Raw genomic sequence first — 26,138 nt, forward strand, 5'->3', positions numbered from 1 at the left:
CAACTCTGGTGTTCTCACTCATACCGATTCAGATGTACCGGGTAGAGAGCTACAGCCCCTCAGGAAACGTACTCAACATACCAACATGAACAATGACAAGAGAACAAGCGGCTGCAGTTCACTCAAGCTGCCATTTGGAGAACAGCGGAACCTTTGTTCTTTAGAAGATGGGGAAGACAAATCTGGTGCACCACAACCGGCGAGCGGATAACGAACGTTCCTGACACGAACTTGCCGAGGGATGCACATGTTCTCTCCCAGCACACATGATTTAATGAATGCAGCTCTACCTGCATGGATTTAAACTCTCAACATCGCACTATCAGATGTGATTCTAATATGATTTCGGTATGTATACTTTTAATCAAAGAAAACTTTAAACGAGACTCAGCTGAGAGTGGAATGAATAGAGGCTAAGCTGTTAGCATGCTAACCACCAGGTGCAGTCTGTGCATTCAGGGCGGTAAAAGGATCTTAATGTAACTTCAGTTAGCTTAAAAATAAATACATTTATAAATGAAATGTTCAGCTAATGTGAAATAAGAAATATTTCTCGTGCTTTTGGAGTTTAAGATTTTAAAAAAAGTATCCAGTTGAATTTGGAGATGACTCTTTACATTGAATGAGCTTCATTGTTTGTTCTAATTCGTTTTCTCTAAATGAATTATGTAACTTCAAAGTGTTTGTAATCTAACGCGCACTTTTTTCAGTGTTACCTTATATGTGGTGAAATGCATTGACCCCTGGATTCAAGCACAGAAGGCAGAGCGCCCTGCTCTAAAAGTCCTGTGGTGAATGTCCTGATGTGAATTTGATTCTGGTAGATTATTCTTTGTTTTTCTCTCTATCAGATAGGAAACAGTTTTTTTAAAGCCCACATGTGCTTGATAGTCACTGTTTGTAAACTGCTACTTGCCTAGTGGCCCCACGTGTTCACCTGTAAACATGTGTCTGAGGGATGTAGAGGTCTTTTTAGTTTCTTGTAAATCTTAAATATTTGGAACAAAAATGGAGGGAACAAAGGTTGATATAGGTTGTATTTTCGTTACATATTGTTTTACAATACTATTGGCTTTTTATCATAACATAAAAATAAGAGATTCAAAATAGAAGCACTTGGTAAATACACTTCTGTTGACACAGTGCATCAAATATCTAGCTGATTGAGTCATGCAATGCAAAAATAAAGTAAAAAAGTGGTATGTAATGTATTTAAATCATACCTCTTAGGAGAAGTTAATTTATATTATTACCTGGCTTTCTTACTGATCTGTCAGTTGTGTAAGAAGCTTGATTCTGATTGGTCAAAAACCCTTGACAGCGGTTATTAACATTCACAACCACAAGCAACACCAGAGTCTAACTGATCACATGCATTCATGTCAAAACAATCCACTGAAAAGAGTTCAGATAAGAATCCATCACCATGGACCGCTAACTGACGTGGAATCAGTAAAGGATAATGTATGGTTAGCAGGTTGTTATGGGAAAAAGAATCCCAACAGGGGGAGACAAGACTTTAACTTGCTAACCATACATTATCCCTTACTTATTTCTCTCTATCAGATAGGAAACAGATTTTTTTTAAGCCCACATGTGCTTGATAGTCAATGTTTGTAAACTGCTGCTTGCCTAATGATCCCACGTGTTCACCTGTTAACATGTCAAGTAAAGTCAAACTTTGTTGTCATTCATCTGGATAACTTGTATACAGCTGAACAAAATTTCGTTTCTCACATGGCAGGTGCAAAGCAGTGTAAATGCAGATAAAACAACAGACAAACAATACACTGACAGCAAAGACAGAATATAAAAGTAAGACGAAACAACATCAACATGAGGACAGACTAGAAAAGAGATGACTGAGTTAAACTAAAACTAAATATGGATTATGGAGTGAATAGATAAATAAGTACAACAGTAAGTGAAGTAGTGCAGGGTGCAAATGTTGCAATATAAATATATTGAATAAATATCACAGCTAAGATATTGAATTAAAATAAATAGTCAGTAATAAATAACTATGAACACACATAAGGCACAGTGGTGGTCAATGTCCAGTATAAAGTGACATGTAGCCGAGCCAAAAATGTCCAGGATCAATCACAGTGTGTGGTGGGACAGGGACTGTGTGTGTGTGGGGGGGGTTGTGAATGAGAAGGGGAGCAGCGTGTTCAGGAGTCTCACAGCATGGGGGGGGATAGCTGTTGCAGAACCTTGTTGTTTTTGTCTGTGTGCTGTGAAGCCTCCAGTCTGATGGTAGGGGGGCAAACAGTCTGTGTGAGGGGTGGGGGGAGACCTTCAGGATGGCAGAGGCCCTGCGCTCACAACGGTGACCTGTAGATGACCAAGAGACCTGTAGAGGTTTTTTGGTGTCTTGAAAATCTTAAAAATTTGGACCAAAAAGGTTGATTTGGGTTTGTGACATATTGTTTTACATCACTATTGGCTTTTTATAATCACATAAAAATAAGAAAGATTCAAAAGAGAAGCACTTAGTCAATACACGTGTGCTGACCGTGCATTAAATATCTAGCTGATTGAGCAATGCAAAAATAAAGTTAGAAAGTTAAACATTCCTGTTCTCTCTTGGTATGTGATGTGTATAAATCATATTGCATTACAAACTCATGTATTTATAGTAACATAACATATAGCAACATGCTGTGCTGTATTTATCTCCTCAGCTTCTTCGGAGGTGAGCCAGGTTGCAGTGACATGGTAATATTTTTTAAATGGACAGCGATGGATCCGAAGAGCAGCCGTGGTTTGCCAATGAGTGGTGAAGATACTGGTTTGGAGGCTTTGGCCTCACCACTGGCGGGGTATTTGGGAAAAGTCAGTAGAGCTCTTGTTTTCCTCTCGCAGTGTCACTTGCGCAAAGCTGAACCAAAATTAAAAAAGATCTGTGAATGTGCAGCACCAATCTGAATGAAACAAACAAAACAAAAACAAGTCACGGAAATCTTAAATAGTAAAAGGCGAAAGTTCTGGTTAGACTTGATGTTTATTAAGATGTGTGGAATCAAAGGTTGATGTTTTCCTTTAACATGTTTCACTTCCTGCTTACATTTACCTGCTTTTATGTTCTTGACTCTTCACATGTGCCATCCAGCTTCTTAAACTGTCAACTCTGTGATTTAGGAGCAAAACTGTGAGGCCTAAAAGCAACCTCACATTCTGACTGTCATTTTCTGCAGCACTTCCTCCTACTTGTAGACTACACTTTAGCAGGACATATGTAGCAAACATGTCCTCCCTTTTATGCATTTGTTAACACCTAAGACATATTTTAAAAGTATTTATTGAACTGATAGTTACACTGTTATCTCAGTGTTGCTGGGAAATGGCAATGTTGTTAAAGAAATCAGCTACACAGCCTAAAATTCCACATTCTTGAGTGTCTCAAATATATGTGAGTATTTCACTGTCCTGTATGTTTTGCAAAACTTTCATGTCTTTGATATAAAATGCAAACATTGAAGGTCTTTGGTCTATTTAACCTTTTTTAATCTGAATGTTTTTTTTCCCAAAGGTTCAGGAAAGAGCTGCGTCACTTGAGCACTGCCCCTGGTGCACCTCGAAAGGCTTGACCTATGCTCTGCGCTCTTACCGCATCAACCTGCAGGAGTCAATCACCCTCTGCACAAACCCACAGGTGAGTCCTGGTACTGCTGCCTATCTCAAACACACATTATTAGGGATGCACCAAAAATTCAGCCACCGAAAGTTTTTCGACCGTAAATGGCCCAAAAGGGCATTTTAGGTTTTTGGCCGAAAAACTTTTATCACCAAAACAACACGGCCGAAACAGAATGTTGTGATGACGCAAGCAAAAACCATGGCCAGTACGCGCTTGTCTGGATAAAGGCCAACATGTCTGCATCCGTTCTTCCTTTAACTGCAGCACTAAAGCGCCTTCTAAGCAAAGAGGTTGAGGCAGACCACGGAGTGAAAACAATGAAAAGTACACTCTTAGAGTCTGTCGGCACACGTTTCACTGTGATCTATTCAGATCCTCTGCACTTCATCACTACTGTACTTGATCCACGTTATAAAGATCATTACTTGGATGTGGGAATAAAGCAGCGCGCACGAGAAAGGATCCAGGCCGTGATGGATGTGAAGAACCCGCTTGGAGACGGAGACCATGAAAACGATGAAGACCATGCGGAAGTGTTATAAACAGCAATACGTCGAGAATCCGCTTGAGGCTGGCTGCAGAAAGAACAGAAACAGGGTTCCCACGGGTTGGGATTAGGGTTAGGGTTGTGATTAGGGTTAGGGTTGTGATTAGGGTTAGGGTTGGGGTTGTGATTAGGGTTGGGGTTGTGATTAGGGTTAAGGTTAGGATTAGGGTTGTGATTAGGGTTAGGGTTAGGATTAGGGTTAGGTTTAGAACCAGAACTAAACTCATGCAAACAGAACCAGAATCAAACTCATCCAGAACAGAGCCAGAACCCTACCAGAACTTAACCAGAACCGAACCAGAACAAACCAGAACCGAACCAAAACCGAACCAGAACCAAACCAGAACCGAACCGGAACAGAACCAGAACCGAACAAGAACCGTACCAGAACCGAAACAGACTTGAACAAGAACCGAACCAGAATCAAACCAGACACGTACCAGAACATCACTGAACATGTCCTGGAAATGTCCTGGAAAATGATCTCTGGAAAAGAGTGGGAACCCTGTCCCCACTAATAATTGGCATAATAATTTCTTTCAGTGTTTTGGTTTTCGGCCTTGGTTCCTCATTTTTGGTTTCGGCCAAGAATTTACATTTCAATGCATCCCGACACATTTTGTTTATATATCTAAAAAAGCACAGCCTTTTCTCTTCATGTTGTATTTTAGAAAACTGCAAAGTTGACCTTTTTGTTTCCGTTCCCACACAGTGCCTTTTCCCTCTGGTCAGCCGGTCCTTGGAGGATGTTTTGGCCAGCTTGGTACCTGTGGAGCCCTCTGTTGGGAGCAAAAGAAAAAATGTCTCTACACTGGAAGAAGAAGACTCGGTTAAACCTTTGCACAAACGTCTGCGATCCAGTCAGCAGACACAAAGTCTTACAGACTCACTTATCAGCGAAGCAGAGTGTGCTGATGTAAGCTTTGTGAGTAACGGTCAACATGCAGCACCAGAGGCAGACGATGTAAAGTCCAATGGATATCACAGGGATTCTGCAGAAACGGGATGTGAACCACTACAAGAGACAAGTCTGGAGTCTTTTTGCGAGGAACCAGAGAAGGAGTCTTCTGTGAACGGTTTTGTTTCTACATGTTCATCCTCAGCTGGACGCCTGCAGAGCTCATCAGACACGCTGATGATCACTAAAGGAAATAAGCACGAGGTGGAGGAGGAAGATGACTTCATGCAGGTGGAGAATTCTCCTAAGACCCTGAACAGATGCTCCTCCAATCAGTCTGCCTTCTTAGACGAGGACGTTCATACAACTGTAATCAATACTCCTTCACCTCAGCACAATGAGCAGACAGCAAGGACGGGGCAGAACTCATCAAATGCAGACACCAGCATGCGTGAGGACACAGAGGGCGAGAAGTCAGAGACAGACACCAGGAAGATGGACTCAGATGAGCTTGTGTCTGTTCCCAGTCAGCTTTTCTGGAGGAACAGCAACAACCTGTGCTGGCTGGACTCGCTGCTCGTCGCTTTGGTGAACTGTAAGAGTTTGAGAAAGTTTAAAGCTCAGGATGAGCTCCAGGGATCTTCTGTCTGGAGGCTGCTGCAAAGATACAAAGAGATTTGTGCTGCCGTCAAAGTCCATCATCAGGCCGACAGAGGTGAGTCAAACTGATCATTGACACCATGGACCTGTGAGAGCGTAGTCAGTTCTATCTTTTCTGATTAAGTCTGGCCAAATTTGTAGAACTGGATCTAAAGTTAGCAGGGATTTAATCCCAAATACTTTACTTTTGCTCAAGAAATGTTAGAAAAATAGACGAATCTTGAAATGCCTCTTAAAGCAGAGTAACCTTTAGTGAACAGTTTGGGTTCGCCTAGGGTCCTTATTTGTCAGCCTGATTTGACTGATTGGATCCAATCTGACTGATTTGATTTGATTTGATTGAAAATTATCCAGCACTCAGATTCTCTTGCAGCTGTTGTCTGAGTAACACATTTACATGGTTTTCCAAAACCTGCAAACCTGCAGAACACGGCAGCTGTGTTTATCCATTTAAAAACACAGAGGCTGTGCAAAGCCTCACTGGCAGTGATTAACCAAGCAGCACTACAAAAGAAAAGAAAGAATGAGATGATTTTTATACTAATAGAATGAATAAAGTGTATATTACGGTTAGTGTGCTCTCCACTGTAATCAATCAATCTTTAATTGTATAGCGCCAAATCACAACAAACGTTCTCTGAAGACTCTTTACAAACAGAGCCGGTCTGGACCGTACTCTATGTTAAATTACTAACAAAGACCCAACATCAAGACAGGATAAGATCCAGTCCCATCTTACAGACAGGACTCAGTCTGATCTCCTCTTAATCCACCATGAGCAGAGCACTTTGCAGCATTTAGCAAGTTACAGCAGCAAGGACGAACTTCCTTTAACAGGCAGAAACCTCCAGCAGGACCAGACTCATGTTAGACACACATCTGCTGAGACTGAGTTGGAGAGAGGGATAGAGGGAGATGATAGTGATGAGACGGATGGTAGTAGTTGTAGTAGCTAACGTCCACAGCTGGGACTCAGGAAGCAAGAAGATGTAGATTATTTTTCAAACTATTTGCATCACTCTGTTTAATGTTCATGTGTAATTTAGCTACATTAATGGAAACAATCACAACAAGATAAAACATAACCCCTGAGTGACATGAACTTCATTCAAGTCTTTCTGATACACTAAGGGTTTTATCATTTAAAGCTGCTGTTGGTAGTTCTGGAAGAAACATCAGTTCAGGGAGAGATTTCAAATGTCAACACTATCCCTCCACACCAGATTTCCCTCTCACTACACCCATCTCCCCCCTCTCTCTACTCCTGTAAGCCACGCCCACAAACAGACCGCAGTACACGCCCAATCAGGACGATGTAGGAGGACCAATCAGGAGAGTGGCTCTGATTGGTCAGAGCTATCAGGAGCAATTGGAATTTATAGAATGCTGGATACAGAGGCAGAGGAAAATACAGAGATCTCACCATCATCTCAAAATACCTCATTTATTGATGGCTGTTGATGAGTGTTATGACTTTTCTGCCAAACAGGACAAAATAAGTACTTTTTTTTTACCCAATCCTACCAACTGCAGCTTTAAATGCAAGATATGTTGTTTGGATGTAATCAAAATGTAACCTTATCATGAATGAAAAATAATAATTTAAACTGAAGATGTTAATTCATCCCAGGTTGATTATTTATGGTGCATTTTCTTTTGATAAATCAGAGGCTGGGTGCAGAAACTCAAAGCAAAATATATTAGTAGATACCTCAAGAGCTGCTTGAGGAAGCACAATTCTTAAAATGCATGAGATTAAAACTTAGCACTGTTAATATATTCCTGCTATCAATGAATATTTGAAGAAAAATTTGCCTAAAACAATTTAATTTAGTTTTCAGGGGTTAATCTATTTACATAAATCCTCCAGTGTTTTTTCTTAGTAATTTAATCTAGTGCTTTTACATGCAGTTCATTCATCTGTGTTTGATTCTGTCTAGATGGCGTTGTGAAGCTTCCACATCACGTGCTACAAAAGGCCGACGAGGACCTTCAGAGTCTCAGGATGACTATCTTCAAACTCCTGCAGCCTAAGCTGCACTGCAAACTGGGTAAGCTCAAACACAGAGGACCTGACCTTCACCTGTGAGCCTGTATGAAATGAGTGTGGGACAACTGGATTCACTTTAAACAACTGTAGCTTGTCACAGGACCTAGTAGTACTTTTAGACGTGAATACTTCAGATTTAGGTTTTCACATGATTCTGCAACAGATCAACAAGGTTGCATGTTTAGATGCAGGTAAAACGTGATGTTAGCATCTAGGGAGCCAAAATACTATTTGATAATCATTGGCATCTATTCAACGATTATTCAAATAATAAAATAACCATCAGCAGGACGAGGTGCTGCTAGTAGCGGGCACTGACAGTTAGGGCTGTCAACGAATATTCTAAATTCGAATATATATTTGAATATTTAAAAGAAACGGAGATTCGATTGTGAAAATTAATATTCGACTGTGGAAAAAAAACACATCGGCGGCTGCTTTGCGAGTGGGCGCACTGCATGACGGGTCAGGAACAGGTCACAGGAGTCGCACATGCACAGCGTGAAGCAGACGGCAGAGAGAAATCTTTCCGTCCCCGGATCCTCAGTGCGCTCTGAACGCGTCTTTTCCTCCGCTGGGAATACAGTGAATAAAAAGAGATCGGGCCTCTTCACACTGACTGTCTCGTGTATTTGGCAAATAACCTGTCAGGCCTAAGACCCTGCATTGACAGTGGACTAAAAGAGCCCGACAATCAGTGACACTGGGATAAAATGCAGCTTTTCCTCTTTTTTTTTATACAAGCGCCAAGAATGTAAGTGGACTACTTTTTCTTTTTTAACTTTAATTAATGTTAATAATATTTGCTTCAATCACTGAATGAAGCCTGCCTATATTAGGGACAAGAGTCGGGACCTTTAATTGCTCGCACAAGTCTTGTTCAGCACTCACTCAGCGCATTACGCACAGAGAGGGGAGGGGGGTGAGCGAGTGAGAGGGCTACAGTCTTAAAAGTGTTACGGTATAGACCATTAGGTCATTTACTTGTTTTGTAATGTGTAGGTATGTTTTAGGCATGTTATATCTTAAATAAAAATACATATACAGGGGTGCTGGTGGCCTAGCGGTCTAAGCGCCCCACATATAGAGGCTGCAGTCCTCGTCGCGGGGGTTGCCGGTTCGGTTCTCGGCTGGTCGACCGTTTCCTGCATGTCTTCCCCCGCTCTCTGCTCCCCACATTTCCTGTCTCTCTTCACTGTCCTGTCAAATAAAGGCAAAAAGGCACAAAAAATATAGCTTTAAAAAAAAAAAATACATATACAAGTAGTTATGTCTCCTTGTATTAGTTTGTCCACCTGTTATTGACATAATGCGCAAATATAGATATTCGAATGGGTCGAACCTATGGGTTTTTTTTAGAGCGAATATTCGAACGTCATTTTGGAGCAATTTTGACAGCCCTACTGACTGTCTGTCTCGATCTTTACGTCGGTGTTTCTGTGACGCAGCGTGGCATGTGTGTTTACATTTTACAGCCATGCTCAGTCTCTGGAAATACGTGTGTAGTAGTGTGAGATTCAGAAACGGAGAAAATCGCAGACACTGTCGCTAATGTTTTCTTCTTCTTTTGCTATTTAATGCAGTTAGCATTCTTCTTCTGTTACTTAATGCGGATAGCAAACAGCTTTAAGACGCTCTATAGCCAACGTCTGGTGGGAATACTGTATTACAACAAGGCACCGGTGAAAATGATGAAAAATGTTGCTTTTAAAATGAGGAAATATTCAATTTTTGCAAAGGGGACAAATATTTTAAAATCATTGCCCATCCCTATTAGCATCATGGCATAATACTATCACCCAACAGTCATGTCTGAATCAAGCGGCAACCTCTGGTCTAAAAATATGAGTCAATGTGGAAGTGTTAAAAGCTGCAGTTCATCAAGGATCCGCTTGAGGCTGGCTCCGGAAGTACCGGAAGTCACATATACATGAATGGGGAAAAGACGATCTTTGCAGCATTAATAAACATGTTTACAGCCTGGTACAAAAGATGAGTGTAGTCTGAATAGCTAATTTCTCGATGTCCTCTCACTGAGGGGGGTGAATTTTTTTCTAATTCGGCAATTTCGAAGATATCGAGATTACCAGTCTTCCAATGAGAGGCACAGCTGCCTGTGGGAACACTGCAGCTGTTGGCTAGGAGGCTCAAAGCCCGCCTCTTTACGTCACACTGGCTCGACAGAAGCAATATGGCTGCCGCAGCCGATTGGTCTCAAAACAGCTCTTCAGAAACAGATGGGTGACGTCACGGATACTACGTCCATATTTTTTATAGTCTATGGTCTGAATTGATAAATGTCCCTTAGATGTATACATGTCATGCCTGACATCGAACTTCCACCAGAGCCGTGTCCGGTCTGTCTCAAATCCGCTTTACCAAATCAACAACTATCTGACCCCTCTTCCATCCAAAGCTTGATCCGTAAGGCAACTGGACTGGAAGAAATACTTAAAGACGTTTCACCTCTCCTCCAAAAGACTTCAGTTCTCCTCAGAACTGTATCGCTGTACTCCTTAGTTCTGAGGAGAACTGAAGAAGCCTTTTGGAGGAGAGGTGAAACGTCTTCAAGAGTTTCTACCAGTCCAGTTGCCTTACAGATCAAGCTTTGAATTGCCATGACCTGGATGACTGAGAACTTTCACAGACCTCTTTGCATATCTGATCCGGAGGACTGCGACCTGCTGGATTAGAGACGCAGCTGGAACGCAACGGAGTTGATCCAGTGGAAGCTAACACATTGACTAGAATAGAAATCTATCAGATCTGGTGCAGTGACAGATCAGAGACGGTGGAATTTGGCCGTGAGGTTTATGTTTGGGTGCAGTTGTCCTCTTTTAACCTTGTTTTCGATGTTTGCAACAAGAATGGTGAAGAAGAAAAAGGATGTTCTTTCCCATGCCTTTCACGCCCTCTTTCTCTTAACCTGACGTGGAGATCTTACAAAGTAGCAGCTCCATAACTCCACAGTCACCTTTAGTTTTTCCCACTTGTGTTGTTTTAATCAAACAAACTTTAAGAAGGAGTAAAAGGTTCATTTCAGGTCAAATATCTGACCTTGTACCGACTTCTTCACACAGCTGCAGAACAAGTTGATACAAACACACAAATACATTCTTTCTTTAAGCCGTATCCTGAAGCCACCAGCACTGATAGCATACAGTGTGAGATCAGAAACAATTTGCAAATTGTGCCAAGCTACTGTGAAGCAAGGAGGGGTTGTCTGAGCGAGTGCTTTTCAAACGCAACAGCACAACGCTCACAGGGCCCCTCAAGCCTTCTGTTCATGAATATTTGATTTCATATAGCCAAACGCCACTTCTGTGTGTTTTTAACCGAACAGATTACTGTGACAAACAAAGTAAAAGAGGAGGTTTGTTTCTGTGAAATATAAGCAGGTTGATTAAACACTGAGGAGAGCTCAGTGTACAGTTTTTAACTTTGCTGTGTAGGGCTTCGGATATTTGGAGTGACATGTGCTGTGTTACTGAATGCAAGCCTCATGCTTAATATTTCAGTGCAAGCATAATCATCTGATTATGGCAGACAGTGATAAGTCCGGACATGCCTTTCAAATAATCTTTACATTTGAATAAAGTAGAAAATGAACTCTGCTTTTTTCACATTTTGCATACTTTAAAAAAAGAGGAAGACATGTTTGGAGAGGAGAAACGCAGATTTAATAGAAGAATACTATTTTAAAGGTGACATATCATGCAAAATGGACTTTTTAATGGTTCTCTACCTGAAATATGTGTCCCTGGCATGTCTACAAACCCCCCGAGAATGAAAAAAATCCATTCTGCCCCTGTTTTGATTTCTCCACCTTTCTGTAAATGTGTGTGAAATGAGCCGTTTCAGACTTCCGTGTTTTTGTTACGTCACAACAATATCCGGTCTGTCACGGAGTCAGAGCTCGGAGCTTGTTCAGCCCATAGACTGTACAAAATAATACTGAATCCCTCCTCCGTTTTTCATTACCTGCACAAATGTGTGCTAACAAGGAGCTTAGGAGGGAGGCATGCTAGTTGTAGGCTGTCTTAATAAACACAAAAGTCGGTTTTACTCCCCACGTCTGCAGATTTGAAGATCTAGTGGATGATTTTTATTTGTCATGGATAAGTGCTAGCGCTAGTTAGCATAGCTACATAGCTACATGTCGTAGCTGTAGCTGTGTACCAAGACACACGTCTACATACTGACAAATAAAACAACAAGAAACACTAAATCTGTGACCAATCCTTCAGAAAAGGTCCCGCTGCCTTTCTGGCAGAGGTCGGTTTTACTCCCCACGTCTGCAGATTTGAAGATCTAGTGGATGATTTTTATTTATCATGGATAAGTGCTAGCGCTAGTTAGCATAGCCACATAGCTACATGTTCGTAGCTGTGTACCAAGACACACGTCGACATACTGATAAAACAAGAAACACTAAATCTGTGACCAATCCTTCAGAAAGGTCCTGCTACAGGCGCCTCTCCGTCAGGATCAGATTCTGAATCAGATTCAGAGGGTTGAAGTAACGTGATCTCTGAGCAGCCGTGTATATTCAGCCAACATGTAAGCATTAGATCAACGTGCCGGACAGCCGAGGCACATCCACTTCCTGTGGGGGCGTGGTCAGAGGGAAAACAGAGTGTTCTGAGGAGGAGTGAAGAAGAGGGCTTTTCAGACATGCCAAAATCTGATTTCAAAGTGTTTTTTTGATCAAAAACTTTAAAGACATGTTTTGGGGACCTCTTAGAATAATATATATTGATGAAAAAAGCGTGATATGTCACCTTTTAAGGCTTAATTATTTAGGATCATCTTGAAATGTAGAGTCTAACTGCAACATACCTGGGAGGATTTTCTAACCATTGCGTCTTTGTGTCTTTCAGGTCGCAGGGAAACGCCGGTATTCGCCATGCCAGTTCTGCTTGCGATGGACTCGTGGGCGGAGCCTCTCTTCCAGACTACCTTCCAGTGGGAGTTCAAGTGCAGTGAGTGCAAAGCTGCCATGACAGAAAGGTAGGCTATGATAGCTGCATGATGGATTATGTTTTATGTTTGTTTTTTATATGTTTATTTATTTGCACAATTAAAAAAAATACACACACAAAAGAGCAAAGATAAATAATATACTGTGCAGGAAGAGGCAGAAAACTCAGAGAGCTTATTTGAAGCCTCCATTCAAATAGTGTTCTAATATCAAAAATGTATTAAAAAATACTAAATTGACACAAATGAGGACAATAGTAGAAACTAAACATAAAATAACACAAAAATATACAAAATTAGTAATTAATATAAATAGTTATTACATCAGCAGAATTCAAAAGTACAAGCTAGGAATATGGTGTGTCTGGATACCTGTCTATGAGTATGTGGTTGAGCATAATGAGTATAATTAAATAACAGTGGTTAAAAGTTGTTTCAAGCATGCTTAATAACATTTTAAAGATAAACCATTTTTAGCCACATTTACCAAACATTTAACTGAACTCTCATGAGCGGTTTAAAAAAAGTAAGGAAGTTCTGATACAATGTTTACTACAGCTGCTGGACGAGGCTCACTCCTCCACTGTTTGGAAGAAAAGGAGACATTAATCATAAATGAACGCTGAAAACATGTTGGGATCAAAACTGTTCTATTATCACCAAACTGAACTCCAGGTTATTGACTCCTACTAATGGCTTAAAATTAATAGCTTTTGTTGCTGGGAGTACAAATATTCTCTTTGATGAAACAGTGTATGTTACTGTTTGGTAATATGATATCAATGAAGCTACCACAGGCTAATTGCTGCTTCCATTACTCTGCTACAACTTCAGAAAGCTTAAGTTGTAGTGTGGTGAAGCTAAATGTGAATTAGGACCTGTTTGTTCTGATATTATTTGGAGTTTGTTTGTGAAAACGGCTTCTTCGATCTGTTTAAAACATTCGACCACATGCCAACTGAACCACTTATTGCTGCTGGCTCTCTTCTATTGTGTGTTATTACAAAAATCATAATAATCAGTGGATAGTTAAACAGTTTATCAGGTTTTGTTAATATCCCAGTTTTATTGTAAATTTGTGTTTAATAATTCCTTCTTGGATCCAAAATTACATTGTATTTATTTTACTATTAAATTCAGTACTAAAGACTTTTTTTCAACTTAATGTCAAAACTGTACTACTATTTTCAATTTACCAGCTATTTTTTTATTTGTATTTATTTAAAACAATTTTGTGGATCTAAAATCAAATTTGATTTAATTTCCGATTACATTCAGCACTAGAGACCTTTTCATTAACTTAAAAGTCACAACTCTAAAGTTTCTTTATTTTTTACCATCTCTTTTTGCGGTTTTGCTCTTAACATAGGGCTGAGTCAAGATCAGTGTAGAAATATACAAGTACACAAATGGAAAAAACACCCTCCTGTTCAGGTCCGAACCTTAGGTTCTTACACAAAGTGCCTGATTCAGTACAAAAAATAAGACGTTTTTAAAAACTGAATAAGAAGTTAGATAAATAAAAATGAGTTATAAGAGATTATCAAAGGTGATACAAAAAAAACAAATGCAAGAAATGTGAATACAATATTCTGCAAATTGTTCAAAATCTCTAAGCTAATAATAATTAAAGGTGACATATCATGCAAAATTGACTTTTTAATGGCATGTGTACAAACCCCCCGAGAATGAAAAAAATCCATTCTGCCCCTGTTCTGATTTCTCCACCTTTCTGTAAATGTGTGCTGAAATGAGCCGTTTCAGACTTCAGTGTTTTTGTTACGTAATAACAATATCCGGTCTGTCACGGAGTCAGAGCTCGGAGCTTGTTCAGCCCATAGACTGTATAAAATAATACTGAATCCCTCCCCCGTTTTTCATTACCTGCACAAATGTGTGGTAACAAGGAGCTTAGGAGGGAGGCATGCTAGTTGTAGGCTGTCTTAAACACAAAGGTCGGTTTTACTCCCCACGTCTGCAGATTTGAAGATCTAGTGGATGATTTTTATTTATCATGGATAAGTGCTAGCGCTAGTTACCATAGCTACATGTCGTAGCTGTAGCTGTGTACCAAGACACACGTCGACATACTGACAAATAAAACAACAAGAAACACAGAATCTGTGACCAATCCTTCAGAAAAGGTCCTGCTGCCTTTCTGGCAGAGGTCGGTTTTACTCCCCACGTCTGCAGATTTGAAGATCTAGTGGATGATTTTTATTTGTCATGGATAAGTGCTAGCGCTAATTAGCATAGCTACATGTTCATAGCTATAGCTGTAGCTGTGTACCAAGACACACGTCGACATACTGACAAATAAAACAACAAGAAACACTAAATCTGTGACCAAACCTTCATAATAGGTCCTGCTGCCTTTCTGGCAGAGGTCGGTTTTACTCCCCACGTCTGCAGATTTGAAGATCTAGTGGATGATTTTTATTTATCATGGATAAGTGCTAGCGCTAGTTAGCATAGCCAGATAGCTACATGTTTGTAGCTGTGTACCAAGACACACATCTACATACTGATAAATAAAACAATAAGAAACACTAAATCTGTGACCAATCGTTCAGAAAGGTCCTGTTACAGGCGCCTCTCCGTCAGGATCAGATTCTGGATCAGATTCAGAGGGTTGAAGTAACGCGATCTCTGAGCAGCCGTGTATATTCAGCCAACATGTAAACATTAGATCAACGTGCTGGAGAGCCGAGGCACATCCACTTCCTGAGGGGGCGTGGTCAGAGGGAAAACAGAGTGTTCTGAGGAGGACTGAAGAAGAGGGTTTTTCAGGCATGCCAAAATCTGATTTCAGAGCATAAACTTTAAAGACATGTTTTGGGGACCTCTTAGACCAGTATATATTGATGAAAAAAGCGTGATATGTCACCTTTAACAAAATGTTTGTATTTTTTAACATCCCAGTTATTACAAGTAACAGTCAGTATTGTAATGAGAACATAGTATTGTAAAGAAAGAAATCATTACTCTTTTGCACACACATGACATGCCTCCTTTTTCTTATTTTTGCAAAATCATTCCAAGGTGATAACCCCAAAAGGGCTTTGTCTGAAGTCTATAAAATTTTGAATAATATGACTAACTGTCTGATCAGTGCTTCATATCAACCATAATCTAGTTTCCATCTACACTTATTTAAACCAGATATGTTGGATATTAGAAACTGAACTGTCTCGTTGTTATATGTATTCGTCGTCTCCTGGCGTCTTACACCAGACATGATGCGCCAGCTACCAGACAACAGGTGGATTGTGTCATCGCTTCATCGACACGCCAGATGCTGCTTTAATGCCAACTGTCTGGCTAACGAATAAAAAAAGAAACCTCACAGCAGAGCCATAAAAAAGGTGTACGTCCAGTAAAATGAAGAAGAGACACTTTAAATTTACTGCTGAGAAGATTCTACACACCTTGTTCCGTATTCATTTGAAGGAAAAGATCAGATGTGATGAGGTTTCTAGAGTGAACAAGTCTGGTACTTTAAAGTGACTGATTATACTCTTTCTTTAGGGTCAGGGTTACGTTGTATCCTCAGCAATGATTCATAGGCATGTGGTATTAATAAACAGGGTCCAGAATCTGACAAATAATCACATTAAGTTATTATTTTCTGCTGCATCTCTCTGTTTTGAGACTTATGTGGATGATAGAAGATGCTCATGTTTTGCAAATACTCCTCTTTTAAATCCCGAATGTCTTTCTGCTGTTTTTGTTTATTCAGGGCGTTGAAAACTCTTCCCACCTTCACAAACATCTTACCTGATTGGCGCCCTCTCCACGCCGTCCACTCAGCTCCGTGTAACGTGTGCTGCAAGAAGAACCAGAGGAGGGGGATGATTCTGGAGAGGTGAGAATCATATAAACTGTTCATGTGTCTGCCTTAAATTCAAATTATGAACACCAAAGTTTTGCGATGACTAGCTTGTTTGGAACTTAACATTTGCTTCCTGATGAAGATGCGTTGATGTCATCATGCAGTTTCAGTATATTGACCTGCAAGCTGCAAATGAGTTATAGTCAGTAGTTGCTCAAAGTAATCACTCCTCCTCTTAGGTCTGATGAAATGCTCAAAGGATAAATTAATTACTAAGTCAACATAGGAAGTCCCTTAAACAAACAACACTGGCTGTTTAATGATTCATGATTTTATAGAAGTGCCTCCTCTATAATCTGCAGATTGTCCGTGACACAGCAGATCTTAGAGATGTCATTCAGTGGCCAGTTCAGCAGAGAACACTTAAAATAAAAACAGGGAGCTTGCACAATTCTCATACAGGATGTGCTGAAGAACTTACCAGTTCCTCCACAGTTGTGGCTCAGTGGTAGAGTTAGTCATCTGAATCAGGAGGTGGGGGGGGTTGACCCCAGTTCACATGCTTGAGCGCCCTCAGGCAAGACACTTAACCCCAAGCTGCCCCCGGTGGCGGTGCTATTGTGTGTGTGAATGGGATTAGTTAATACAAAGGATGTTAACGATTGGTCAAGTATTGATTCATTGATTGTTAAGAACTTACTCCAACACATTTTTTTGTGTTTGATTTTCTATCACGTGGGACAAACATCATGTGGTCTCATATTTCATTCAGCTATCAGGGAGGTGTTTTCTGTTTAAAGCATGTTTCAATGTGAATCAGCTGCTAAGGATGTTGCGCTCAGCTGGGGGCTGCAGCTTTGCACCAGGTTTCCTCGAGCGCCTTTTTCCTCTGCTGCCTGATTGCGCTCAAGACTGACACTGGACCTAATACTAGGGATGTCCATTTTAAGTCATCTCTGTGATCGATCTTTGGAAATGTTAACGATCAATTATCGATTCATCATTTTAAAAAAAAGCGTACATTTTTCCATGTCAAAACATGCCAATTAAGTTTTTCCCCTAAATCTAATTTTCTTTAGCAGGTTCATAAAAATAATCTCTGTGGACACACAGTCATATAAAGTGAAGTCTCAAAGCTGATTTATACTTCTGCGTCGAATCGACGGCGTAGCCTACGCCGTAGGTCTGCGTAGCTCCGGTACCTACGCAGAGGCCTACGCACGTAGCTGACGTGCACCTCCTCCAAAATGTAACTACGCGTAGAGCCGACGCGGACCGCAAGCTCTGTGATTGGTCCGCTCGACGGCTTTGTCTTTCCCGCATTCACAGCACTTCCGGGATCCCGGACATCGGCCGCACATCGGCCGTGTATTTCATCTCCTCCTCTCTATTCTTCATGTAATCATGTGTGTATGATAAACAGCAACATATATCAGCTGTAGATTAACATAACACGCTCTGAATCGATGTGGAAAAGTAAACAGAGATCGTAGCGGGACCGGAAGCAGGCGACCGGCTATCAGAGAGACCGCACTGCCCTCAGGTGTATCGGAGGAGAATTGCTGCGCGACACGGACACATCGACGCACAAGTATGTGGGGCTCATGTCCGCGTCAGCCCCTGCTGCGTAGGGGCGACGCAGAAGTATAAATCAGCCTTCAGACGTCAACATGTGGATTTACTGCAACAAGAGAACTGAACAGAAACATATGTCAGACTCAGTGTCCAGTTTTCTACCTCCTCGTTCTTCTTGAGAAAAATAAGCATGTGTATGCGGTCAGGTGTCAGCCGGGAGCGCAACCGGGTCATAATCAGTCCGGCGGCGGAGGAAAAAGGCGCTTGTGGAGACCTTGTGCTCAGCTGCATCCCCCAGCAGAGCACAACACCTTTAGCTGATTCACATCAAAACATGCTTTAAACTTTAAAACACCTCCCTGATAGCTGAACGAAACATGAGACCACATGATGTTTGTTCCACGGGATTGAAAAACAAAAACAAAAAAAACGTGTTCAGGTAAGTTCTTAACAATCAATTAATCGATACTCGATTTATCATTAACATCCTTACCACATACACATGCTTGTTTTTCTCAATAGGAATGAGTAGACAGTAGGGATGACCACAATTAATCGATTATCGATTAATTGATTGTTAAGAAATTACTCGAAACACGCATTTTTGTTATCAATTTTCCGTCACGTGGAACAAACATCATGTGGTCTCATATTACACTCATCTATCAGGGAGGTGTTTTAAGTTTAAAGCATGTTTCGATGTGAATCAGCTGTTAAAGATGTTGCGCACAGCGGAGATGCTCTGCTGGCGGCTGCGGCTGCGCGTCAGGTCTCCATGTGCGCTTTTTAAAAAGAGGATCAATACAAAACTGCTGCCAACAACAACACGGACACGAAGGTTCACAACTATAAACAGGACATTACCCACCTTTGGATACGAAGGCAACAGACAGGTGGGAAATTCAGGTACACTATGTTTGCAGACCAGCAACATCAGAGCCGTCTGAGCTTTTCTGCAGCTGGACTGATTATGACCCGGTTGCGCTCCCGGCTGACACCTGATCAAATACACGTTTATTTTTCTCAATAAGAACGAGTAGACAGAAAACTGGACACTGTGAGTCTGAAGTAATGTTCTGTTAGTAGTCTCAGCCTTCACTTTATAAAACTATGTCCGCGTAGAATATTTTTATGAGCCTGATCGTTGATATTCTGCGTGCCAAACATGTACCCGTATTCAATCCTGTCAGTGATATGCATTTTGTTGCTGTAGAAAATATTATTTAGGGGGAAAACAACGTATTTGGCATTGTTTTTGACGTAAAAATAATATTTATTTTTTTATCAATTAAGCGATAATTGATCGTTAACATTTCCAAAAATCGATCAAGGAAAATACTTAAAATGTACATCCCTAGTAGACAGAAAACTGGACACTGTGAGTCTGAAATATGTTTCTATTCAGTTCTCTTGTTGCAGTAAATCCACATGTTGTAGTCTGAGCCTTCACTTTATTTGACTGTATGTCCACAGAGATTATCTTAAAGAGCCTGCTCAACATGTTGATATTCAGCGTGTTTAACATTTTGTACACCTCAATATGATAAGATAAGATATTACTTTATTGATCCCCCGGGGGGGAAATTCAGTTGTTACAGCAACCCAGACATAAGTACAATCAAGAAAGAAGTTTCAATAAGTACAAAATAAGATAAAAAAATAAGTACAAAATAAAAATAAAAAATAAAACAAAAAATAAAACAAAATAACATAAAATAAATAAAAAAATAAAATAAAATAAAAATAAGTAAAATAAAATAGATAAATAAAGCTAGAATACAATTTAGATATATACAATGTTACAAATGGAATTTAAATTAAATAGCAGTAATTACAGTCAGTATTAAAAAATGTGGGGGGGGGGGTGTCAGTGGTCAGCATGGTGCAGTCTGTGGCCTCCATTACTGTTCAACAGTCTGATGGCAGTGGGCACAAAGGAGCGCCTGAAGCGTTCAGTCTTGCACCGTGGTGGAATGATGCGCTGACTGAACGAGCTCCCCATCAGCCACAGCTCATCATGGAGAGGGTGAGAGGGGTTGTCCAGGATGGCTCGCAGTTTGTCCATCAACCTCCTCTCAGCCACTGACTCCAGACTGTCCAGTTCTAGGCCAACCACAGAGCGGGCCTTCTTTACCAGCTTGTTGAGCTTGCTGGCCTCACCCGTCTTGATACCTCCACCCCAGCACACCACAGCAAAGAAGAGAGCACGTAGTTATTCAATACTGTCAGTTATATACATTGGGTCTCTAAGGAAAATTTGATAGAGGGGAAAAAAACGCATTTGGCATTGTTTTTTTACGTGGAGTTTAAGTTTAGAATACTTAAAATTGACATCCATAGTAAATACTGATGAGAGCTTTACATAGCAGCCTCTGCAATCAGTATGTGAAGGTGACATGTAATGTATCAGCGCTTTGATTGGTCCAAAGACCGGTGGAGAGCAACCTAATTTACATTTTACAGCACACGTTAACTAATCAACTTAATTGACCTGCCTTTAGATACTTTACAAGCACTCTCTCTATCTCCGCCTTAAAGTGACAGTAACTAATTAACATGCTGAGTGAGATTACTAATTCATTACTACTTAGCTCCTCTTAAAAAGCGTTTCTATTTAACATACATATCTCTAAAACATATTCATAGAGCACTGATTTTAATCATACGTCTGTACATGTTTCATTAGAGTGAGGAGGTTTCAGGGTCACCCTCTACAGACTTCTGTTTAGAAATGCTGTTTTATGATATATAGAGAGGTAAAACATTGATGAATTAATTAATTAGAACCAAATCAGCATTTTATTTTACTACTTAAAGAATGACGTGTTGTTTGAAGCCTCCTCAGTGTGAGGAAAGCCCTCTCTCTCCATCCTTACAGTGCAATAATCTGGATTTCTTCAGCTGCGTTCAGCAAAAAAAAAAGGTTGTCTGGAGAAGCTGCAGGAAATGATGACTGCTACGTCTCCTCTGGTTTTGCTGTTTCGTAGACCAAACAACTAATAGATTTAAAAAATGGCTGACTCACTGACAGTGCAGTCGATAGTTTCAGACAGATAATCCCTTCACCGTCTGCTTTCATCTAATAGAGCTTCTCTGTGTGTTTCAGTGTGTCCCCCGTGTTTGCACTGCACTTTGTCGAGGGGCTTCCTGAGAATGACGTCGGAGTCTACACCTTCACCTTCAAGGGGAAACGTTACTCCGTCACCACCGTCATACAGTACAAGAAGCAACTCAAGCACTTTGTCACCTGGATCCGTAATCCCCACGGTAAGTGTTGTGTTATTGTGTCTCTGACTGTGTTGAATCATTGTTTTCTTATTGAACAAAACAAACAGACTGAGTTGAACTCACTCACTCACTCGGCTGTGTTTAGTCCTGCAGAAAGTTACTGGCTGGAATATTTCCTCTCAGAAATGAAAGTCAGGGTTTGTTTTTGCTTCTGCATTAATCAGAGAGCTACTTTTGTACTCAGTGTGAAACCACAAACTCTGAAGCTGAGTCACATGAAGAGTGATATTTTTACTGCTCCACATAGTGGTTTGCCAATAGCACATTCTGCTGGACAACTCATGCATTGTTAGACTAATGAAGAGTCCACACATTAAGACCTTGTTTCAGTGTTAAGAATAAAGAATTAACTGAGGTTAGATTGGTTTAATGTGATGCATGACATTTTTGTAATGGAAAAACTAACGTTTACTCTGAGGCTCAAAAGTGATGTTTTTGATAAATGTTGGAAAGGATGGATTGAGTTCATTAACCCCCCATAGAATGGATTTCAGGTAAATCTATAGCTGTACTGTAACTCCCGTGGAAAAAAAAGTGATCATTTGAAGAAAAAAAAAAAAAAACCAAGAAATGTGTCTGTAGTCATCAGACTCTAATAACACATCCTTCTGCTTCCTTGTGGTGACTTGATTGTTTTTGACTCTCTTGCAGGATCCTGGGTGGAGTTTGACGATCTCAAACATCCAGACTGCGAGACTCATCAGAAGCTCCCGTTCCCCGGTGCGGAGATGCACGTAGTCTTCTGGGAGGCTGAGGATGATAAGGAGCCTCGGGCCTGCTCTCCCTCCAGCACGTTGACTGAATCTCCCCGATCTCACAATGAAATGAACTCCGGTCTGCGGGGGAAAGACCTTAAAGCGGATCAACTTCTGGCTCGCTCTCCAGATCAGTCAATTATAACGTCTCACGATGACACGGATATCGTGTGCGCGCTCTCGGCGTCTGAAGACACGATACCTGGTTTTGATGCGTCGATAGGTTCGACGACACTCTTGGACACCTTTGAGGGGCTCAGTCATAACGACATCGTAACACTCACGCTTGTGGAAGTGAAGCCTGATTCTGAACTGCAGCCTTTAAATGATCACCAACAAAACCAGGACTTGGGTGTTGAAATTGTTGACTCTACTCCGGACAGCTCCTCCACTGTGATGTGTAATGAAATGTCCCAAACGCCCATCGCTGAGCTCCCCGCCGCCTCCAGCTCCTCTGAATCTGAAGATCACTTATCCAGTGATCCCACATTCGTGCCAGCTAGGAGGGGAAGACGGACGAGAGCATCAGGAGTGCGAGCTGCGAGCAAATCAAATGCTAAAACAGCGGCCTCAAACAAAACTGCTCCACGTGCTCCTGTGTCCTCTCAGCGACCGAAAAGGGTCACTAAAAAATCTGTGAATGTTCCAGCTCAGGTAGACTCTCCACCTGTGGAAGCTACACCACAAGCACCTTCAGTTTCCTCCACTCGCACCTCACCGCCGAGCGAGAGTAAGGACAGTCCTGCACAGCCACAGACTGCAGATAAGAACGCCCGCTGGTCCTTCCTTCTCAGCAAACTCCCAGCACACCAAGTTCACGCATCCATCCCTAATCCTAATCCCGCCCCCAGCCCGGTCACACGGGGAAAGAATCCCACTCCTCCCGCTCACTCCACACCAAACCCTGCAAGAAAGCAGCAGCTACCTGGAATTATAGCCCCCAAACCACAGCTGAAGATGGATAAGAGTGCCGGTCTCCCGATAAAAGCTGCAGAAATGTACGGAGCGTTCGGTGCAAAGAGCGCCAAGACGCCGATCCTGCCTCCCTCAGCTGTACTCCCCTGTGTCAAATCAAACCAGCCGAAACCCCACAGTCGACTAACCAACACTACAGTGATGTCCGGCACATCACTTCCTGTTTCTGGAATCAAAGTTCTCCATGAAATATCCTCCTCGAAGAAACCCAGCAGCCAGTCCCCGAAGGTCCCCGCAGGCCTCGATACCACCGAAGCCCTGAGGTACAAGCTCATCAAGAAACTGAAGGCAAAGAAGAAGAAGCTCGCCAAGCTGAATGAAATGCTGAGTTATCCGGGCGGGGCCAGCCTCCCACCGGACAGCACCAACCTGAGCTCCCCCAACACCGTCACCTCCAGCACTTACGATCCCAGCAACTCCATCTGCGACGACTTCCTCTCAGATTTGCTCTCGCCGGCGACGACGGCCAGCAACCTGTCTCCGGACAGCACGGGCTTCCTGGAGATGCTCACCAACAGGCAGGATGGAGTCAATCAGCTGGGTAATGACACTGCGGTGTCACAGATAAGCACTTATGTGGATGAGCCACACAGGGACGACTTCCTGGAGGACTTTTTGTCGCAGGTCGTCGCTCAGAGGCCGACGGTTGAGGAGACGGAGGCTCTCGGTGTTCTGGATTTTTTTGTTTGAATTGTGGAGGAGACGGCATGGTCTGAAAAATGTAACTCAAATGGTCTTGTTTATGACAGTCTATATTTTTATACTCTTCGGCTGCCTATTTAACATTAAGTCCCACATCTGCAGGTTAAGGTAGTGAAGTCTCTGTGAGTTTATGTTGCTTTAAATCTTGAAGAGTTGATCAAAAATGTAAGTATGTATAGATGTGCATTAAACCATGAGAAGAGTTTGTGAAGCTCACCTGAACTTGTCTTGCACTTAGTTATGTTCATACTTTTGTTCCTATGGAGTTACTTTGTTTACATTTGAGGCTTTGTGTTCGCCCTGTTCAACAATTTACTTGAATTCAAATTCTGCATATTTTTGTCATTAATAAATCCTCTAGATCCTGTAAAACAACCTGTGCTGTTTTGACTAATGATGTCCACCTCAGCCCAGCCTCTCATGGGGGTAAATCCTTTATTGGTGTTTTCTTTTAGAGTTCTGAGTCATAAATTAACCTTTTAAGACTTATCTTAGTATTCACCTTTTCCATAATCAATCTATCAATCTTTATTTATATAGCGCCAAATCACATCAAACGTTATCTCAAGATGATTGGTTGATTGATTGATTGATTGATTGATTGATTGATTGATTATTTTAATGACCACACAGTCAAGCTGGTGGAAGTTGTTTTCAGTACAGCTGCAGGATCCAACATTGCATTTAACAATAGACATAGAAACATAATTGTACATGTAGATGTAACATTTCAAAAACAATAAATACAAGGGCCATGCCTAAGCCTTGGTGTTTAAAGTTCAGAGTTAATGAAGTTGATTGCAAGGGGAATAAAACTGTTCTTAAAAGGGGTTGTTTTGGAGACAACTGTCCTGTAGCGTCTCCAAGAGGGCAGTAGCTGGAAGGCATAGTGTGCAGGGTGAGTGGGATCAGAGATGCTCTTACGATCTCTGCGCAGTGAGCGTATGCGGTGGAGTGATTCAAGGGAGGCTTTACAAACAGAGCAGGTCTAGACCGTACTCTGTTAAATTATTAACAAAGACCCAACATCAAGACAGGATAAGATCCAGTCCCATCTTACAGACAGGACTCAGTCTGATCTCATCTTAATCCACTATGAGCAGAGACCTTTGCAGCATTAGCAAGTTACAGTGGCAAGGACAAACTTCATTTAACAGGCAGAAACCTCCAGCAGGACCAGACTCATGTTAGACTCACATCTGCTAAGAGTGAGTTGGGGTTGGAAAGAGGGATAGAAGAGAATAAGAGAGAGATGTTAGTAGTTGCTGTTGCCGCTGGAGTCCAGGACGTCGGTATCAGCTGGATACTGGAACATCCACAGCAGGAGGACGTCTACGGCAGCGTTTCAGAGGAACCTACCAGACAAGGGAGCTCAGGGACTCCAGAAAGGTCTATGGTTAGTAACTTTAATGGGACAGGAAGAGTTAAAGTAAGTGATGGGGGGTAAGATAGGATCTCGGTGTATCAGTTCCCCTGTCAGGCTAAGCCTATAGCAGCATTACTAAAAGCTGGTCCAAGCCAGAGCCAGCTCGAACTATAAGCTTTATCAAAAAGTTAAGTTTTAAGCTGAGAGAGGGTGTCTGCCTCCCAGACCCTGACTGGTAGATAATTCCAAAGGAGATAGGCCTGATAACTGAAGGTTCTGTCTCCCATACTACTTTTAGAGAGGTACGACAAGCAGGCCTGCATGCTGGGAGTGTAGCATTCTAGAGGGGTAATATGGCACTATGAGCTCTGTATGTATTGGTATCAGTGATATGAGAGAGATCCTATAACATTTACTACAAGTGTAGGGTGAAATAGCCAACAATATACAATCATAAATAATAAGAAAAGCTAAGTAATTCAACTTTTTAAAAAAAATATTTTGTATATTTGCTTTATTTTCAGCTATTCAGATGAGTTGTTTTCAGCCTGTAGACATAAATCAACAAAATCAAAAGCTGCTTCATGATCCTGTTTGTGTTTTCTTGCAGACAGCACAGAATAATTATCCTTGCTTTTCCATCCACAACCTGGATTTACCAATTTCTCAGATTAATCCACACTGCATCTGTAGATCCGTTTTGAAAAACAACCTTTGAGCCACCTAGTGGTTAATGAGGGAATTACACACTGTATCTTTAACTGAGCTTCAATGATATTGAGTGGCAATATATATAAAAACACTTGAATAGTACATTTTAAACCTGAAGTTATTTTATACACTTTGTGGTGTGATAATGTCCCGAAG

At 41.4% G+C, this 26,138-nt stretch overlaps 1 protein-coding gene across 4 annotated transcripts; it reads left to right on the forward strand.

The window, feature by feature from the left end:
- The first annotated feature begins 169 nt into the window (after positions 1 to 169).
- uspl1 (ubiquitin specific peptidase like 1) lies at positions 170 to 24,280 on the forward strand. Of its 4 annotated transcripts, none has more exons than XM_034684162.1 (10): positions 170 to 348; positions 711 to 820; positions 2,688 to 2,838; positions 3,536 to 3,658; positions 4,903 to 5,803; positions 7,689 to 7,799; positions 12,679 to 12,808; positions 16,518 to 16,643; positions 21,292 to 21,452; positions 22,125 to 24,280. In XM_034684162.1, the coding sequence occupies exons 3-10, from the start codon at positions 2,719 to 2,721 to the stop codon at positions 23,891 to 23,893; spliced, it is 3,441 nt and encodes a 1,146-aa protein (XP_034540053.1). In that variant the 5' UTR covers positions 170 to 348; positions 711 to 820; positions 2,688 to 2,718; the 3' UTR covers positions 23,894 to 24,280. The 4 variants fall into 4 exon arrangements, with proteins under 4 accessions (XP_034540053.1, XP_034540052.1, XP_034540055.1 ...); XM_034684165.1 differs by having other exon boundaries at positions 171 to 348; positions 2,688 to 3,415; XM_034684161.1 differs by lacking the exon at positions 711 to 820.
- Positions 24,281 to 26,138: the final 1,858 nt, after the last annotated feature.

Source organism: Notolabrus celidotus, chromosome 5 (assembly GCF_009762535.1).
Source record: "Notolabrus celidotus isolate fNotCel1 chromosome 5, fNotCel1.pri, whole genome shotgun sequence".
NCBI classification, from domain to species: Eukaryota; Metazoa; Chordata; class Actinopteri; order Labriformes; family Labridae; genus Notolabrus; species Notolabrus celidotus.